We start from the raw sequence: 21,337 nt of genomic DNA on the forward strand, positions 1-21,337 counted from the left end.
TGTTTGGGCATCGAGGTGGCCAGAGCATATCACCCACTTTCAATCCAACGTCCACTTAATGTGTTATTAAAATATTATCTAAGTGCGAGAGCATAATCTGCTTCATGCAAGGAGAACTTAGTGCCTCCAGTGTACACTAACCCGGGCGATAACTGTTTATCAAGGAGATACACACACAACTCTCTCATGCGGGTCAAACTCTGTTTTCCTTCTTGTTTTCTGAGTTTATTTCTTTTGCAGCTACCAAGATGTTACTTAGTGATCTGGGCGGCTCACGCAGCCTAAGAAAGAATATAGAGCAGATGAGAAACATTATTTTCAACGTTGGTTATTGGACAATTTAAGCCTGAACAACGCATACCCACAATAGCAACAAATATACGTTGAAGCTAGTTGAAATCTAGATCTCAGCAACACGCTAGATAGATGACTGTGTACTTTTCAATAGTTTAATAGTCACTTCACTCGTATAAATTTGCATGTAGTGGGAACCTCGATGGATTTAAATTCTTTTGAGAAATTATAGGGTTATCTTATACTCAGACATAACAAAATATCACCCATGTAACTATTGTAATTGTCGACTTTTTAGTCAGTTTCTATGTACGTACTGTAATATCTCTTCTATATACGCACTGTAATATCTCTTCTCTATATACGTACTGTAATATCTCTTCTCTATATACGTACTGTAATATCTCTTCTCTATATACGTACTGTAATATCTCTTCTCTATATACGTACTGTAATATCTCTTCTGTATATACGTACTGTAATATCTCTTCTCTATATACGTACTGTAATATCTCTTCTGTATATACGTACTGTAATATCTCTTCTCTATATACGTACTGTAATATCTCTTCTCTATATACGTACTGTAATATATCTTCTGTACATTTGCCGATAAATACAGGCAAATATAAAATATTTATTACAGTCGTCAGTGACTGAGTGATACCTAATTTTGCTCTTTAGTACCACTACAATAGATTAATGTATAATTAACGCTGTTATGTTAAATGTAATTAAATTAACAAGATAATAAAAATGTTTATGGAAAAGCTTATTCATAGAGTTGTAATTTAAGTGCTAACATTGAAAATATTAATAAGCGCAATATTATCTTTAGTGAAAAATTGCACACAAGTTTGCCTTCAGTACACACACACACACACACACACACACATACACACACACACATACACACACACACACACACACACACACACACACACACACACACACACACAAGAGAGAGAGGGGTGGGTTGATTGCATCTTCTTGGACTGCAAGAAGGCCTTTGACACAGTTCCTCACAAGAGATTAGTGCAGAAGCTAGAGCACCAGGCGCATATAACAGGAAGGGCACTGCAATGGATCAGAGAATACCTGACAGGGAGGCAACAACGAGTCATGGTACGTAATGATGTATCACAGTGGGCACCTGTGACGAGCGGGGTCCCACAGGGGTCGGTCCTAGGACCAGTGCTATTTTTGGTATATGTGAACGACATGACGGAAGGGTTAGACTCAGAAGTGTCCCTGTTTGCAGATGATGTGAAGTTAATGAGGAGAATTAAATCTGATGAGGACCAGGCAGGACTTCAAAGAGACCTGGACAGACTGGACACCTGGTCCAGCAAATGGCTTCTCGAATTTAATCCTGCCAAATGCAAAGTCATGAAGATGGGGGAGGGGCACAGAAGACCACAGACAGAGTATAGGCTAGGTGGCCAAAGACTGCAAACCTCACTCAAGGAGAAAGATCTTGGGGTGAGTATAACACCGAGCATGTCTCCGGAAGCACACATCAATCAGATAACTGCTGCAGCATATGGGCGCCTGGCAAACCTGAGAACAGCATTCCGATACCTTAGTAAGGAATCATTCAAGACACTGTACACCGTGTATGTCAGGCCCATACTGGAGTATGCAGCACCTGTTTGGAACCCGCACTTGATAAAGCACGTCAAGAAACTAGAGAAAGTACAAAGGTTTGCGACAAGGTTTGTTCCAGATTTAAGGGGAATGTCCTATGAGGAGGACAGGAGGGTCAGGGGAGACATGATAACGACATATAAAATACTGCGTGGAATAGACAAGGTGGACAAAGACAGGATGTTCCAGGGAGGGGACACAGAAACAAGAGGCCACAATTGGAAGTTGAAGACACAAATGAGTCAGAGAGATAGTAGGAAGTATTTCTTCAGTCATAGAGTTGTAAGGCAGTGGAATAGCCTAGAAAATGACGTAGTGGAGGCAGGAACCATACACAGTTTTAAGACGAGGTTTGATTAAGCTCATGGAGCGGGGAGAGAGAGGGCCTAGTAGCAACCGGTGAAGAGGCGGGGCCAGGAGCTAGGACTCGACCCCTGCAACCACAAATAGGTGAGTACAAATAGGTGAGTACACACACACACACACACACACACACACACACACACACACACACACACACACACACACACACACACACGTGAAGCTGATGAGAATTCATTCGATCGAAGACCAGGCAAAACTACAAAGGGATCTGGACAGGCTGCAGACCTGGTCCAGCAATTGGCTCCTGGAGTTCAACCCCACTAAGTGCAAAGTCATGAAGATTGGGGAAGGGCAAAGAAGGCCGCAGACGGAGTACAGTCTAGGGGGCCAGAGACTACAAACCTCACTCAAGGAAAAAGATCTTGGGGTGAGTATAACACCAGGCACATCTCCTGAAGCGCACATCAACCAAATAACTGCTGCAGCATATGGGCGCCTAGCAAACCTCAGAACAGCATTCCGACACCTTAATAAGGAATCGGTTAGGACCCTGTACACCGTGTACGTTAGGCCCATATTGGAGTATGCGGCACCAGTTTGGAACCCACACCTAGCCAAGCACGTAAAGAAACTAGAGAAAGTGCAAAGGTTTGCAACAAGACTAGTCCCAGAGCTAAGAGGTATGTCCTACGAGGAGAGGTTAAGGGAAATCGACCTGACGACACTGGAGGACAGGAGAGATAGGGGGGACATGATAACGACATACAAAATACTGAGAGGAATTGACAAGGTGGACAAAGACAGAATGTTCCAGAGATGGGACACAGCAACAAGGGGACACAGTTGAAAGTTGAAGACTCAGATGAATCACAGGGATGTTAGGAAGTATTTCTTCAGTCACACAGTAGTCAGGAAGTGGAATAGTTTGGGAAGCGATGTAGTGGAGGCAGGATCCATACATAGCTTTAAGCAGAGGTATGATAAAGCTCACGGTTCAGGGAGAGTGACCTAGTAGCGACCAGTGAAGAGGCGGGGGCCAGGAGCTTGGACTCGACCCCTGCAACCTCAACTAGGTGAGTACACACACACACACACACACACACATACATACACAGTGGCTAAAGAGAGATGCTAGGGATATAGAGCGGGCCAGTGAGGTAACATGTAGAGCTGTTATAAGTACATAAGAAGGAACATTGAAACAGGCCTACTGGCCTATGCAAGGCAGGTCCAATTCTCCCACCGGCTTTAGCCAACGCCTTGACCTAGTCAGGTCAGTTACGTCACTTAAGGGAGGAGCACGGCGTCTGACCTAGTAGCACAAGCTAGTCAGGTCCAACTCACTCACCCACATCCACCCTTGTATTTATCCAACCTATTTTTAAAACTACACAACTCGAAAGTTTGTTCCACTCATCCACAACTCTATTACCAAACCAGTGTTTTCCTATATCCTTCCTGAATCTGAATTTTTCCAACTTAAAACCATTGCTGCGAGTCCTGTCTATGTTAGATATTTTCAGCACGCTATTTACATCTCCTTTATTAATTCCTGTTTTCCATTTATACACCTCAATCATAACCCCCCTAATTCTACGCCTTTATAGAGAGTGCGGATTCAGGACCCTCAGTCTATCCTCATAATTTAGTGAGAATTAGTTTAGCCAATAATTTTGATATAGAATACGAGCCAGAGTTTTGTATGAACGTTCGATTAATTCTGGTTCAGAACAAAAGTGTGCACCGCCTCTGCTTCCTTAATGACTAGTTTGGCTTCGGGAAAGTTCAAGTGTTTTTCGGTGTTCGTTGTATTCCTCTGGCAAGCATATTAATGGTCTCTGATCCTCCTATTCACTTCGCTGGAAATATGGAAGTGAAACTTCCAGTGATCCTGGAACTCGTAAACACTACCAACGTATTCTTTTTTTAATTATCAACGTTATACACACTGCATTGTGATTTTTTTTATGACATTTTAACCAGGTTTGAAACTGTCTTGACTCGACAAACTCATCACACAAGATGGTTTTCCATTCTTACTCCACGCAGGATTTTTTTTTTCATTCACACTCACACCACATAGGATGGTGTTCCATAATCTTTCACTGGATGGTTGTCCGTTTTTTTTCTCTTATCACACAAAAGGGTTTTTATTCCACTTATTATTGCACAAGATGGTTTTCCATTGTCACTCTATCACGCAAAATGATTTTCTAGTAAGTTGAGCCGGAAGACAGGTAAGGCTAGGAGGATATTGTCAGTCATTCTCCACTCTTGGCTCAGCAGCTAAGGCGCCATATACAGGTACATTATTATTATTTATTTTGTCAGAAACACTGAGTCCATATGGGTCGTACATAGCTGCAATACAGGTACACATGTGCAGTTATTTACTAGTGCTTCAAGGTTTTGCAACACCGTTGTCTCGTGAACATCCAAGATGGTAAGTAATTCTTATAAACTCTTACATTCAGTATACATTTATCGTTACGTTTGTGTGTTTCTTGATGGTTCTTATCCCAGTAATGGTTCCTTTCCATTCCTGGATGTCTCTGGTCCGAGACCGTTGGGGAAGGGGGGACGATTCCCCAAATGACACTGGGAGACATAATAAGAAAACGAACGATGTAAATTGAGAAAGGTTTACGTTTTAACAGTGACCGCCCAGGGCTCTTGTACCCTTGCAGTCTAGTCTGAGGCAAGGCTTCTTTGTTCAAACAGGCTGTTGATATTAGTGAACCGCTGGTCGCACATAGCCATCGCAGCCTGGTTGAGCTTACATTTGTGATGTAATGGTTTAGAAAAACGATATGTTGAAGAAAGAGACATTTGGCAATCAGACACTGTAACATCTTGTGATCTTGATATAGGGAATTCTACGCTTGCCTGACCTACAGGCATGACCTACTTACACTAGCGGATTTGTCCAATGATGACTCCGTCGCCTCCTCCTAATCTCCTGACTGCAGTATATAAGCCACTTCTGCGAGCATATGCTGTACTTTTCTCAAGATAGATGGACTGAACACATCGACTCCAGGCTAAAGGACTGATTACCTTATTCTCATCTTTCACTGCTCTTCTATGTATTGGACTGAAGAAATCACTGACTGGCGAAGCGTTTCCTCAATCAAGATTCTCAAATGTTGCACAAGTGTGTCTATTTTGTTTTCTGTGATATAATTACTCACTACTATACATGCAGTAAATAGATACAAGACGAAAATTTCTGAATTTTACCGTTCAAAATTACCATTGGCTGTTGTTTATTCACCAGGAAACAAGATTTGTCTCCTGACACAGGTCTTAGTCAATTGACCCGTTCAATGGTTAAGCATCCGCTGGCCTACATTTTACACCCCATTGCTTTAAAGAAGAAAGCATCACTACATTGTAGTAAATCCTAAGAAAGTGGATTATTTAGGCTTTATAAACATAACTTACTAAAATGTTAAACTAGTTTTTTAGGGCACACGTCGTGGGCATATAAATCAGTACAATTTGTAGACTCAGCCAAAGCTAGCCCAATATCAATGTGACATTTCCCAAGCAGGAAAATTAACGCCTGCGAACTATGCACCCGGGATTTGCATCGCTAACTAGATGTTTAATATTCATCAGCCTCCTGTGCTGAAAGGTTAGACGTCCTGTGAGACATCTGATTACCAGCGACGCATGGCAGATGAGGAACCTGTTGTTGGACGTGTGATACATTACTGCAATGGCAGGTGCTGGAGGGAGAAAAACACTTCCCACGTTATCCTTGAGTCACCATCAACCCTACTGGAACCTTGTAACTCATGCCCAGTGGTGTAAGGATGCCTGTAAATAAAATTGGGCGTAACCTAAGTCAGGTTGGGCGTATCCTAGGATATATTATCTCTGGCAAGTCGGCGGATGGTCTGCCACGACCCACCATCTGTGTCACCAGCGTGCGCCACACTGTGGTGCATAATAATAATAATCTTTATTTCTAGAAGTACATGATACAATTTATACAGACCATAGCTGACATCAGTGACATACTATATATACAGCCCCTGGTTATGCAGAGCAGTTCGGGCAATTTAGGTTAATTTTGTCCCCAGGATACGACCAACGCCAGTCGGCTAACACCTGTTTACTGATTGGTGAATAGGGACAACAGGTGTTCTAAGGAAAGATGCCCTGTGTTTCCACCCGTACCGGGGATCGAACCACGGACACTGTCTTTTAGCTGACACCATCTACCCTGCCTCCACATGAGAGCCAAGAGTACCAGTTAATGGGTCACCATATGCAGTACTACCTATCCTCTTAAGCAGACTTATGTTTTTACTGTATATGAAGACCATAGAAAATACAAGTGATGCTAAAATATGAACGTTGATTTTGTAGTGTAGGCTTCCTCAATCTTCTCGGCAATTCTTTCCAAATTTGTTTTAACCTGTTCGCCTTTAGGTATTACTGCACTTATTGGTCATTCTCACCCAATTTCTGTTACAGTCTCGTCTTTACATATTACTGCACTTATTGGTCTTCATGTGTGTTATAAATAGTTAAATATGATTAACTGGCGATAACCTAATGTCAGTTAGTTGGAGTTAGAAGAGGTAGCACATCGCCGCCATTAAATCTCACAAGTATTCTGATTCACCTTTTTTTATTTTATTTTTAGTTATGCCTTACCAGCCAAACATTTGACAAGCCTGGCCCAAGGCCGGTCTGGGGCATTAGGCATTCTCGAAACCCATTAAAGATGTATCAAAAGTACGTTGAGTTTGTATCTAAAATAAAATGAGGGTGATGAGACCACTCGCCTTATGATCGAAAGGTCTTGGGTTCCAATGCTGGGCCAGTGGAACATGTGAATAATTTCCCGTACATCCCTGCTGGTCCTGCCCACCCGTACTGGAATACCTGATGATAGCCATATCGACCTACTACAGTAACAGCAAGAATGTGGGATCTCTCTGTTAATAACCACCCGCTAAGTCCCGATTGGTTGTTTCATACGAAGGCAAAGGAATTTTCGTAGAATTATGATGAGAGATGACCTTTCCCAAGGACAAATTATAGCGGTTAATTTTTATTTTATGAAGGATAAGGGTTACTCCAACTCCCCGCCTCCCCACTCAGTGGGGTAACAAGAGGACCTCACAAGAACTGTTAGAAACAACGCCATCCCTTAGCTTTAGCATGCACGCTATTCCCACTAGTCTCACTTTTTCTCTCTCATTCTGTCGGTAATATCACTGTTCAAGGATAGGCACAAACTATTATTATTAACTATTATTATTATTAGTAGTAGTAGTAGTAGTATTAGTAGTCTCACCGGGAAGCTCTGACCTGGTAGTAGTTGTACAGCCAATTTAGGAGGCCTGGTCTGAGACCGAGTTGCGGGTTCGATTATCCCTGGAATAATTAATTGATATCAGGGGTAAAATGGAGATAAAAAAGACAGATGAGAAACGGAGGTCGGGAAGTATTTCGTTAGTCTTTCGACTGTGTTTTATGGGGAAGTTGAATGAGCTGGAAGTTTGAACTCCATACACAGTTTCAAGAGTGGGTAAGATAGTGATCACAAGAGGTCATGATGTACCATTAATACCAATCAATATAGTTTAAATTCGCGAGGTCTGGATTGTGAACTGATCTCCACAAACAAATCATAGAATGTATACACACAGACACCCACCCACACACAAATCATGATTGTATACACACTGACACCCCCACACACAAATCATTGAGCGTACACACACTGACACCCCCACACACAAATCATTGAGCGTACACACACTGACACCCACACACACAAATCATTACACGTACAGGCACCCGCAAATCATTGAGTGTACACACACAGGCACCCACCAGGTGCAACTCAGCAAGTCGGTGACAGGACGTAACGCACCGCCCCCTGACACGCCTTCAGGATAGGGTAAGCTTCACATGCACACTGCAGCGTAGTTCACTTTTAGAAACTATGTATGACCGTAATCACAAGGACTCAGATTAGTCCCCAGGATTGTCCCTGATTGTCTCATACCTAAGTTCTCTTGATCCCAGTCTCACCTCGCCGTTATCGTAGCACCTGGGTTATCCTAGTCTCACCCTTCCATTATTGTATCACCTAGATATCCTAGTCTCACCTTGCCATTATCGTAGCACCTGGGTTATCCTAGTCTTACCTTGCCATTATCATAGCACTTGTGCTGTGTGTACAGGCTGCCCACCAAGTCGCACATCATGGGGATGGTACGTAATTTACCACCACTGTATGCATATATCAACATAAACTCAATTTAAGTCGTAATAAACAGCTATAAATGAATAAACAAAAAATGGACGGGGGGGGGGGGAATTGAACCGTGGTCCTGGTATATGCAGGTCCAGACCTTTTCCGTTGAGCTATGGAGCTTGTACTAGGAAAGCTTCACAGATAGCGCTGCTGTGTTGTCTGCATCAGAAGCCACCATCTGTGTGACACCCAACAGCAGTGCTGTGTAGCTTTCATATTAAAAGCAACGTAGCTCAGTGGTAAAGCGTTGGAATTGCCGATACCAGGACCACGGTTCAGTCCCCCCGTCCGTCTTTCTGTTTATATATATATATCATTGTTTATTGGAACTGTATGAATGTATAATAGCCGTTGGCCGAAGGCAGGGCTCTAAGAGTAGAAAAATCGCTCGGAATTCATCAAAGGTATTTATCTGGTATCACTGCCTTAAAAATTACCGCCTTTAAAGATAACAAAACTCTCCATACTAGCCATTTAATAACCTCCGAAGCTAAGTATAAGCACTTATGGACAAGATTAATCTAATTGATATCTGTGGGTAGTAGAGGCAGGAGTTTGGTAGAGGGGGAGCACAGTCGAGACTTAATGGTGGCTAACTTGTTGGATTTTAATGTGCCGCAGCAACCGGAGACAGCCCACACAGACGTATAAATACATGGCGCAAGACGGCAGGCAATGTCCAGACACTTATTGAACCAAAGTTTCCATGCATAACTCGTGTATTGCATAGCTATGCTTACAGGGTCACGGATACCGTATATGTCACCACCTTGAATCTGTTATTAAGGCTGCATGTTATCTCTACGCCCACACTGAATGATATACACTGTCACAATGCTCTGTAAGTATCTCAACTACTGCTACTGCTACAATACTACTAGAACTATTACCCCTACTATTACTACTACCTCTATTCCCCAGTTTACGATACTTTAATTTCTAAAACATTATTCTATTAATAGTATATAATAGAGCTAAGGTGACGAAGAAGCCATGTGTAACGCCTTTAATCTCTAAAACAGAGATTAATGTAAACTCTCAGTGTATACGCACCAAGAGAAGCGGACCTTTCAGTGTATCCTTCATGACTCGTGGCTATGATAGAGCAAGGACGATCAACCTGCCATGAGTATGAAACGGAAGCCCGTTAAGGGTTTTACACTGGCAGGATTGCTAGTCTTGTTCTTTGTCTCAGACTGGAGGAACACTGCAGAAGGTCTACTGGCCCATACAAGGCAAGTCCTTATCAAAACTATCCCTCCCCAGAAACTCGTAAGATGACAGGTAAATGTTACATAGATTGAGACACTTATGCAACATATGGGAATCTTTATATTGGAAACGTTTCGCCACACAGTGGCTTCATCAGTCCAATACAAAGCAGAAGGGTGTAAGGAGAGGAGGATTTTGAGGTAATCAGTCACTCAGCCTGGAGTCGATGTGTTCAGTCCATCAGTCTTGTAGAATGAAGGCTGGCGTTTATATACTGGCAGCAACTCTTTAATATTATTGTAGTTTTTTCTTCATTGTTCAGTGATTTCGTAACTTTTTGCCTATTATTATTATTATTATTATTATTATTATTATTATTATTATTATTATTAATGTTAAGATTATCCTGTGGGTAAAAGAGGCGTATGCGCTAATCAGACATTTATTAAAGAAACGTTTCGCCACGAGTAGCTTCTTCAGTTCTAATGTAGAAAAGTTAAAACGTACAGTGTATATATTGCAAGAGGTCAGTCATGTTTGCTTTTACCACTGATATTACCATACCTCTTCCACCTAATATAATCCTCTTTATATCACCTAAATTGTCACTCCTAGTGACACTTTAGGTGATATAAACAAATCTACACAAAGTAGGAAAGTCGAGCAGTAAAGCTGACCTAAATTATTGTCCAAATTGGACTACGTGGTGATTGGTGGTCCAAGTTGGTGGCCTGACGACCACGTGGTGGCTCGGGGGTTCCAAGTTAGCAGTAGTGCGGACCATGCAGTATACCTGTGGTCTACCTGGCAAAAGTTCTGGGGACCATCGCCCCACGGCCAGCTCCTCCGACCAGATCTAATCGACTCATTTCCTTTTCGCGCATTTTCCGAGCTTTTGTCTCTCCAGGAAAGTTACTTGGCTCACTGTTTTTTACTAGTGGGCCACGCTCACCTATGACGGCAACTCCAGGTACTTCACCTAGTGAGGTGAAGCATCCCACAGTACATACCCATACGCTAGTGTCATGTGACTTTCCCTTTGAACCGCTCACGCTAGTTAGAATCAAGACCAGGCGAAGGGTGGATGTATCAGCGCTGGGCTCCGTCTTTGTGCATCAATGTTCTAGTATAACAGCCTCCACTAATGGTGTTATTGCTACCTCCTGTTTCTTAAGAATCACACGGCAACTTGCATTCCGACATATGAGGTCTGTACGCATGCCTGTGCTTTAGGATAAAGGGACTGACTACCTATGAAGGCTGACGGACTGATTACGTCAAAACATTTGATGTCTCTCCATCGTTATGCTCGTCTGTATTCAGCTGAATAAGCCAGTTGTGCAGGCGAAACGTTTCGGCGATAAAGATACCACTGTTGCACGTATCTTATTCATCAGCTCTTGATGCAAGGAATTTGACCCGACCAGGCTTCAAGAACGAACTTGTTAAGTCTGAAGTTAGTTCCTGATCAGCCGGGCTGTGTAGTGCTTGCGTTGGACTAGTGTTCCTAGCACAGCCGCCTATTAATCATGAACTAGGAGGCCTGGTCTGGGACCAGGGTGTGGGTCACCTCCCTCTCGGGGTGACTAGAGGAAGGCTCTGATGCGAGTTAAGATGGTAGCTGGGAAAATAATTGTAGGAATTCCCAACCTGTACTCGAAAGAATGCTTAAGTGTAAATACAGAGAGGGGGAGAGGAATATGCCTGGCTGGTGGCCAAACATTTTTGGTGACCGAGGAGGGAGAGAGCGGGAAAAAGACAATATTAGAGAGAGAAAATTATGGGGGAGGGATAAACTAAAATGGGTTACAAAAACGAAGTAGCTGGAATAGTCATGACAAATATAATGCACCTATTAACGAAGACAGTTGTGACTCTCAACACAAACACACTGCTTCCCCTGCCTTGGTAATGAGAATGTGCCGGTTATGGTATTTTATTAGAAGAGATTTCATCCTCTAGGACGAATAAATTGACAAACTCTTGGACGAACGAAATATCTAAGACTGTTATACCTGTGAGGAGACGTTATAGACGGTGGTTAAAGTAGGGAAACTTGACCGCTTCTGACCTTTCCTCACTCCTGCCTGTGTAATCTCTTTCCCAGGTATTTTCCGGTAACTTGAAAAAAACCCATTGTGCAGACGAAACCTCTGAATAAAGTTTGCAGTTGCAGTTTTTGTCTTCGTCGTCTGGTGCTTGAAGAAGCAGACAAGCTTATCTCTCCCGTCCCTCTCCCACCACTAACACCAACACGTCCACATTTATCCTAGTCATAAAGTCAACAATCCTACCGTCGCCGGTTATTTCATAACTAAACATGCTCATTCTTTGTATATACGACATTGGTGCATGTGTTGTGTGGAAAATGTCCCATATGAGAAATATACATTAAAATTGAGCCATTTGTGTAGCGTTTAGAATGTTAATGAGATGGCCAGCGAGGTCGTCAACCTTCACAAACGACCCTTATCGCCGGTGAAGGGCTCTTGATCCAAAGAATTGAAGCAACTCTTCCCATTTCCTTGGATCAAATCTGATTGCTTCCAATCCCCACAAAGCGCTGTATGACTTCCTGCGGGTTTAGCTCTCCCCCATGAAATAAATTCACTGGCGACCTCGCCTTTCTCGCCTGGGGAAGTTCTCTGACCTCTTCAGCGTTGAATAGTTAAGGAGAAGAAGATTAATGGATTAATTGTAGTATACTGCGAGTGTAGTGTATCTAAGGAGTGAGCAGGGCAAAGCTGTTATGCTACTATGTGTAATAATGATACACACAAAAGAATACCCACACCTACTGCAAGAGTATGCATGTATACACATATATCAGTACCGGGTAGTGCAGTATGTAACTTGTATACATTTTATGTTAAAATGATATGTAAATCCGTTAACAAGCAAAAATCAAAAGTGGTTGGGCCACTTTTTTTATCCCTCTTCTCTCTCCTCATACCTCCTCTACCCCTTTCCATTCTTCCTTCCCTCTCGATATGGGAGCTCTGGTCATACTTCGTTCATATCAGTGTGTTGCATTCAACCAGTACGATATATCGGCTGATTTAAAAGACACTTCTCTCGCCACATCGTCACCCCGGTCGACTTGCGGTTTCAGGATCGGTCATTCAAGGTGAGACTTGGCTCTTAGGTACCCGTGGAAATGTTCCCTGGAGGAGGTGGTAATCCAGCAGAGCAGCATTTTGGCCCTCCTTATATGCCCACGACTTGGCGAGGTACGACCTGGCGGTGGGACCGGACTGCGGGGACGGTGACCTGAAATAACTGCAGGTAACCAGGTCCTAGGTATGCTTGCCGGTATTTCCTGGTGACGGCGGACAATGTCCGCCGACAATTGTAGAAGGATTTGGGTCTAAATCTGCACACAAATCATTTTCCATGAAAGTAAAAGGCTTAGTAGACGGTGCAAAATACTTCCAATGAAAAGCTGGGGTGCACTGAGTACACTCAGGGGAAACTCAGTGAAGGGACCAAGACTTGTGTATTTTTCCCTCATACATGAAGGGGATTGCCAACAGACCCCTGGGTGTCTTTGAAAGAGAACTGGACAAATTCTCAAGTCAATAGTTGATCAGACCCTGATCCATCGGGAGGCCTGGTCATGGACCGGGCCGCGGGGGCGTTGATCCCCGGAATAACCTCCAGGTAATCCATGATCAGCCGGGCTGTGGTATATACGTTGAACTCGGTGCGGCCAGCACCAATAGCCTGGTTGATCAGAGCATCTGCTGGGAGGCCTGGTCTAGGACCGGGCCTCGAGCGTTGGCCATCGGAACACTCTCTAGGTAGACTCCAGGTCAGAGAGAGCTGCTGCATCCATTAGCTTTTTTTTTTTTTCCCACTCGGAAGACCCATGAGGGTTTAGAGCTTTTTGCTAATGTAAAAAATAACCTAGACTTGGGTGCTGCAGTTAGTTTTCCATGTGTTGCTTCGTGGTGTTCTGCCCTACGAAAGGGGAATAGGACTGGTCCAGGACCAACCGGGTCCTCTTATAGGCCCTTCATTCTGAAAGTGTTGACTTATTGTCTGTTAACAACTTATTGACCTTTTTACATGGCTGTGACTTACCCCTGATCGGTTTCCAGGGTTGTCCTCATGTAGCCCGGTCTGAGACCATACTGCAGGTTGATACTGTTGAATCTAGTTAGACCATACTGCCTGTTGATACTGTTGATTCTAGTTAGACCATACTGCCTGTTGATTTTAGTTAGACCATATTGCCTGTTGATTCTAGTTAGACCATATTGCCTGTTGATCCTAGTTAGACTGTACTACTTGTTGATTCTAGTTAGACCATACTACCTGTTGATACTGTTGATTCTAGTTAGACCATACTGCCTGTTGATTCTGGTTAGACCATACTGCCTGTTGATACTGTTGATTCTAGTTAGACCATACTGCCTGTTGATACTGTTGATTCTAGTTAGACCATACTGCTTGTTGATTCTGGTTAGACCATGCTGCCTGTTGATACTGTTGATTCTAGTTAGACCATACTGCCTGTTGATACTGTTGATTCTAGTTAGACCATACTGCCTGTTGATTTTAGTTAGACCATATTGCCTGTTGATTCTAGTTAGACCATATTGCCTGTTGATCCTAGTTAGACTGTACTACTTGTTGATTCTAGTTAGACCATACTACCTGTTGATACTGTTGATTCTAGTTAGACCATACTGCCTGTTGATTCTGGTTAGACCATACTGCCTGTTGATACTGTTGATTCTAGTTAGACCATACTGCCTGTTGATACTGTTGATTCTAGTTAGACCATACTGCTTGTTGATTCTGGTTAGACCATGCTGCCTGTTGATACTGTTGATTCTAGTTAGACCATACTGCCTGTTGATACTGTTGATTCTAGTTAGACCATACTGCCTGTTGATTCTGGTTAGACCATGCTGCCTGTTGATACTGTTGATTCTAGTTAGACCATACTGCCTGTTGATACTGTTGATTCTAGTTAGACCATACTGCCTGTTGATACTGTTTATTCTAGTTAGACCATACTGCCTGTTGATGACTGCTCTGATTCTAGAACAATTCTCATTATTATTATTATAATAGCGCTCTGATCTGAACTGGAGCACGAGATATGAACCTTCCTTGAGGGGAAACAATTCTCATTTCATGGCATTTTAGTGAGAAAATATTTCGTCCATCAGGGACTTGATCAATTCCTGGTAAACTGATTGACAATCCTGGGTGGACCAAACGTCTCGATAAAATGCCATCAACAACCGCGAATTCTTTCATATATCTACTTGTCGGTGTTTTTCTATCACTGATATAGAATCAGCCATGATATAGCTGATCCTGGACCACCATCTGACATGGGTGTGGCTAACACCTGCAACATGAGGGATGAGTTTTTTTTTTTTTTACACTGAAGGGCGGAATTAATGCCCTTTCATGTTCAAACGCTGACTGTTCTGTATTTATTGGCTGGTTGTAGTTGTGGGATCCCGCTTGAATGAGGTACCTTGGTAACATTGGGGGGCTCTTGATCTTAGGAAGTAGAACCATCCTTCCCTTAGAGCAAATCTGATTGCCTTCCAATCCTCATGAGCTGCATGACCCCTTCAGGTTTAGAACTTCCACCCTGATGAGGGTAATATTAATAATAATAATAATAATAAAATGGGGAAGATGATCTTGTCACAACTGCTAAATTAATATAAAATTACAGAGGCTTTGAAAGAAAACCAAAACTTTGCTAAGGTATTGACAAATGCGATCATGGAACAATAGTCCATTAAACAAGGTCAAGAGGAAAAGTAGGACAATGGATATTCAATTTTTGAACATATGTAACACCTAGGTATTGTTATTGATAAGACATTGCACCAAGCAGTGGTTTCATCAATCCAGTATGGGGAATAAACGTACTGAAGACAGTGGAAGAAATGGAGAGGGAATTTTGAGGTGTTAGTCTCACTTTTTGATGTGCTTGGACCTTAGCCTTGATAAAGGTTACGGGACTGAACACCTATTAATGGCTGAGGGATTGAACACCTCTGTATTCCCTCTCCTTGTTCACCATTTCCACCAGGGGCAGTGATAGTTGGAGGCTTTAGCCCCCCCAAATTCCCTCAGCCCCCAAAGCCCCTCTAACTAGATAGCCACCCCTAAGTCCCCCAGTACCGAAATTCAGGGGAAATGCTGCTTCACTATGTATGACTGGTGTGCCTTCCAGCTCAGGGTTTTTAGGTTTAGGCATGATTTTTCTGGTTACAGTGGCACCTGTAAAGACCTCAGTGAACTTTTAAGGAAACTGTTAATGTGGGATTTTATGAGTGATTATATTTTACCTGGTTGTTTTAGATGTTTTCTGGCTGGGCTTATTTAAAAATCTTTATTTTAAATAATGGAGCACTGAAGAATGGACTGGTTCTGTTACTTATCAAGGGCTGTTGAGGAGAGGTCCTCAAGGTGATATTTTTTCTCTCTCCCCTATCTTAAATATCCTCTTCTTTAAATTGTTATAGTTGTTTTATGGCCTACAGTCTGGTGAGTCTTGTGATATGTGACTTTTGGCCTGTGACTTGAGTGAATTACGAAATGTAACTTATAAACTTTGATTTGTTTCGAGTACACTGTGTTGGAGGTAAGGATTTATGTAATATTGCAACAAATTTAACACAATAACAGGAAGTTTTTAGTAATGATAGCAACAATTTGATACCAATACCATTTCATATTTAAAGTATGGTACTGAATACCCAAAGAGTTTTAGTAATTTTTCAGTCTTGCAGATCGCCGGGTATTTTAATGTTAAAAAATGTGGTGCATACGTGCCTACTTGTATGATACTGTGCTTTACTAAAATGTCAGATCAGTTTTATTGCTGGCTAATGCAAGTTTTATTTTCAGGCAACGTCACCTGCCGGATCCAGTGATGTCTACCGAAACAGCCACCATAGAAGCAGCGTGAGAATTACTATCACAGTAGTAAAACTTGCACTGACACCCTATAGCACATCTCAACACGTATAATCATGAAGAGGTTCAGAAGTGTCAGCCTGTGCTTCTTGTGTTTAGCTGTTTGTGTCTTGGGATCCAATGCAGAGGGTGAGCAGTTTGATGAACCGGAGAACTATGACTACAGCTATGGTGATTACAGGTACCAATATGAAGGTGAACCTCCTGCCGCACCACAACTACATGCTGAGAGCCATGTTGCTGATCCAACTCATCTTGTAGGTGAGGGTGGCAAGTATAACACCTTTATAAAAAATGAGGAATAATTCACAGTTTCCCCATAAATTGAAAATAAGATGTGGACGATGTTTCAGTTTGTCATGGACCATTTATCAAAGGGCAGATTGACAATGGTCCAGGTTAGACTGAAACCTCATCCAATTTTTATTTTCTAATTTGTTGGTAAACTGTATATTGGTCCAGACACATTATTGTGGCATATTTTTCAATTTGAAGAACACTTACAAAACACCAGTTACCTGGATACCAAAATTTTCAAAAATTTTAGCACAGATTAGCATTTATTTAGAAAAAGATGCACTTAACGATTGATTGAACAATTCGAAAATCAAAGCTGCTAGTACTTACAGTATGTAAATCTTTTTGTTTAATTAAAGACTGCTTTATAGTCATCACTGCTGCTGTTAATTCTACAGCTGATAATATACAAGCTATTGAATTTTTATTTATTGTACTTTTGGTATATAGTAACCAGCTTATGTATTAAGAAATGTTAAAGGGATCATTATCACTGGTATTATAATCATGGGCTTTAATAAACTCATGAGGGTCACACAGTGCCTAGGAATTAGAGGTAATTTGGTTTGATCTAAAGAAGGAAGTTGTAGTTCCAACACCATGAATCAAGAGTCCTTCACCCGCATCAAAGCATCTTCCCTGACAGGCGGGGAATTATAACTTCTTTTTAATTATCTTGGTGGCATGTTCCCACCAGCGCATGGCGATTAATTTATTTTCTCGCATTATGTAAATTTATAAGGTTAGGTGCTTATTTGTGTTGCACCAAGCATAAGCATCAGTCAGTACATACTAAGTGTGGCCAAACTGTGCCTTGGGAACTGCATGCAGCCTGTTTGCAGCACAATGAGACAGTGTATTCAGAGTATGAATTAAATCTGGATATTGTCTCATGAGCCTTACTGAATGAGAAATTGACCTGCACCGAGCAGTGGCTAGGCTACATCTGACATTTCCTGTAATACATACATTCCTTACATGTGCATACGTATTTTTCTCAGTCTTGTATACCTGGAGGGTGTTCCAAGGGTCAGCGCCCCTGCGGCCCAGTCCATGACCAAGCCTCGCAGTTCTTAATCCAGTACCATTTCCATTCCAGTTTTCCTGGAAAAGTGGTTAGACAGCTTAAGCCAGAGTGATGGTGAATGTTATCTTCTATGGGTCATCTTGCCTTGTCGAGAAACAACTGGCATTAAATAGGGCATAACCCATTGCTTTAATATAGCTTCTTTTCCTTGTCATAACATGTTCTTTACTTTTGGATTATTATTAATGATATGACCAGTGAGGGGTCTCTTGATCCTAGGAAATAGACCTGTACTATTTCCCTTCCTTGGGGATAGGTGGGTAATCAGGTTTGATCTGAGGAAGGGGTGTCTCTATTTCCTTGGATCATAAGCACTTTTCCAGCATCAGGGGACCCTCTTGAAGGGATATTTTTCTCTTCCTGCTTTTCATTTATTTCATGACATTTCATCCTCTTGGTAATCATCTTAATTAAATTGTCAGTGTGCATTCCTCTATTCACCTATTTCCAGGTATTTGTTTTATTTTTACATATTCCATTTTTATTCCACATACAGTACAGATAACATTAAAAATTCTTGGCATTTTTCAACTTATCAATGCAGTACATAATGGGTAATAATGTGTAGATGTACAGTGGTACCTCGGGATACGAACTTAATTCGTTCCAGAAGGCTGTTCGAGTGCTGATACTGAACAAATTTGTTCCCATAAGGAATAATGTAAATTAGATTAATCCGTTTCAGACCCCCAAAAATACACTTACAAAAGCACTTACATAAATACACTTACATAATTGTTTGCATTTTGAGCTGTTTGTATCCTGAGGTATCACTTGTAGTATTTGCTTTTATTTTTCATTTCAGTTTTTCTACGTTAACTTCACCCTTAATTTTTTTTATATAAAATTTCCGTCACTTCCAACATTTGTGATTTAATTTTCAGGGACTCTTTAGATAGTTTTTCAGAATCAAAATATTCCTCGAGCTTTTCTTCACTTATTTTTATTATTTACGTTTTGTAAGGTTCCTCCTCACTTACCTCTTATACCACACTTTAACACTGAAATTGATTAAGGTTGTCCAAAAAAAGACACACTAGGTTCTCTTTTGAAAAATTCTTTAAATATATATTTACAGATGAACCAAGAGGTGAAGAGCTGCCCTTGTGTTGTCCCCCAAACACAGTGTATGATGTCTACCACAACTGCACAGGTGTTCCTGAAGGATGGACCTGGAAACCTTTTCTTTCTGGAGAACCCCATGCACTGTTTACCTACAAGGGGTTCCCCAAGTAAGATACATGTATCTTATGCATTTCATTTTAACCCTTAAATGGTCCAAACGTATATATACGCTTTTTCAACATCTGAAATTATGTAAAAAAATATAGATCTTTTTTGTTTTACATTTGAAAACGTGTAAAAAAACTTTTATCTACACTGCACTGGCCAGGGAGGTATACCATCTTTTAGGAGTGAAGAAGAACAGAATGTAAGTGTGGTGGAGGTACGTGAGGCATTACGTAGAATGAAAGGGGGTAAAGCAGCTGGAACTGATGGGATCATGACAGAAATGTTAAAAGCAGGGGGGGATATAGTGTTGGAGTGGTTGGTACTTTTGTTTAATAAATGTATGAAAAAGGGGAAGGTACCTAGGGATTGGTGGAGAGCATGTATAGTCCCTTTATATAAAGAGAAAGGGGACAAAAGAGATTGTAAAAATTATAGAGGAATAAGTTGACTGAGTATACCAGGAAAAGTATACGGTAGGGTTATAATTGAAAGAATTAGAGGTAAGACAGAATGTAGGATTGCGGATGAGCAGGGAGGCTTCAGAGTGGGTAGGGGATGTGTAGATCAAGTGTTTACATTGAAGCATATATGTGAACAGTATTTAGATAAAGGTAGGGAAGTTTTTATTGCATTTATGGATTTAGAAAAGGCATATGATAGAGTGGATAGAGGAGCAATGTGGCAGATGTTGCAAGTATATGGAATAGGTGGTAAGTTACTAAATGCTGTAAAGAGCTTTTATGAGGATAGTGAGGCTCAGGTTAGGGTGTGTAGAAGAGAGGGAGAATACTTCCCGGTAAAAGTAGGTCTTAGACAGGGATGTGTAATGTCACCATGGTTGTTTAATATATTTATAGATGGGGTTGTAAAAGAAGTAAATGCTAGGGTATTCAGGAGAGGGGTGGGATTAAATTATGGGGAATCAAATTCAAAATGGGAATTGACACAGTTACTTTTTGCTGATGATACTGTGCTTATGGGAGATTCTAAAGAAAAATTGCAAAGGTTAGTAGATGAGTTTGAGAATGTGTGTAAAGGTAGAAAGTTGAAAGTGAACATAGAAAAGAGTAAGGTGATGAGAGTATCAAATGATTTAGATAAAGAAAAATTGGATATCAAATTGGGGAGGAGGAGTATGGAAGAAGTGAATGTTTTCAGATACTTGGGAGTTGACGTGTTGGCGGATGGATTTGTGAAGGATGAGGTTAATCATAGAATTGATGAGCGAAAAAAGGTGAGTGGTGTGTTGAGGTATATGTGGAGTCAAAAAACGTTATCTATGGAGGCAAAGAAGGGAATGTATGAAAGTATAGTAGTACCAACACTCTTATATGGATGTGAAGCTTGGGTGGTAAATGCAGCAGCGAGGAGACGGTTGGAGGCAGTGGAGATGTCCTGTCTAAGGGCAGTGTGTGGTGTAAATATTATGCAGAAAATTCGGAGTGTGGAAATTAGGAGAAGGTGTGGAGCTAATAAAAGCATTAGTCAGAGGGCAGAAGAGGGGTTGTTGAGGTGGTTTGGTCATTTAGAGAGAATGGATCAAAGTAGAATGACATGGAAAGCATATAAATCTATAGGGGAAGGAAGGAGGGGTAGGGGTCGTCCTCGAAAGGGTTGGAAAGAGGGGGTAAAGGAGGTTTTGTGGGCGAGGGGCTTGGACTTCCAGCAAGCGTGCATGAGCGTGTTAGATAGATCTGAGTGAATGGAGACGAATGATACTTGGGACCTGACGATCTGTTGGAGTGTGAGCAGGGTAATATTCAGTGAAGGGATTCAGGGAAACCGGTTATTTTCATATAGTCGGACTAGAGTCCTGGAAATGGGAAGTACAATGCCTGCACTTTAAAGGAGGGGTTTGGGATATTGGCAGTTTGGAGGGATATGTTGTGTATCTTTATACGTATATGCTTCTAAACTGTTATATTCTGAGCACCTCTGCAAAAGCAGTGATAATGTGCGAGTGTGGTGAAAGTGTTGAATGATGATGAAAGTATTTTCTTTTT

The 21,337-nt window shown here is 41.6% G+C and overlaps 1 protein-coding gene across 4 annotated transcripts in view; it reads left to right on the plus strand.

Annotated features, from left to right (window-relative positions):
* Positions 1 to 21,337, plus strand: part of LOC128686957 (uncharacterized) — a 94,035-nt gene that overhangs the window by 49,638 nt on the left and 23,060 nt on the right. For 3 of the 4 annotated variants that reach the window (XM_053774264.2, XM_053774263.2, XM_053774265.2), the window contains 2 exons: positions 16,649 to 16,978; positions 19,180 to 19,333. In XM_053774264.2, the coding sequence (XP_053630239.1) occupies positions 16,774 to 16,978; positions 19,180 to 19,333 (359 nt within the window). In that variant the 5' untranslated portion in view covers positions 16,649 to 16,773. The remainder of the gene's footprint in view (positions 1 to 16,648; positions 16,979 to 19,179; positions 19,334 to 21,337) is intronic. The other variant, XM_053774266.2, reaches the window with a different exon arrangement.

Source organism: Cherax quadricarinatus, unplaced genomic scaffold (genome assembly GCF_038502225.1).
Source record: "Cherax quadricarinatus isolate ZL_2023a unplaced genomic scaffold, ASM3850222v1 Contig50, whole genome shotgun sequence".
Classification (NCBI taxonomy): domain Eukaryota; kingdom Metazoa; phylum Arthropoda; class Malacostraca; order Decapoda; family Parastacidae; genus Cherax; species Cherax quadricarinatus.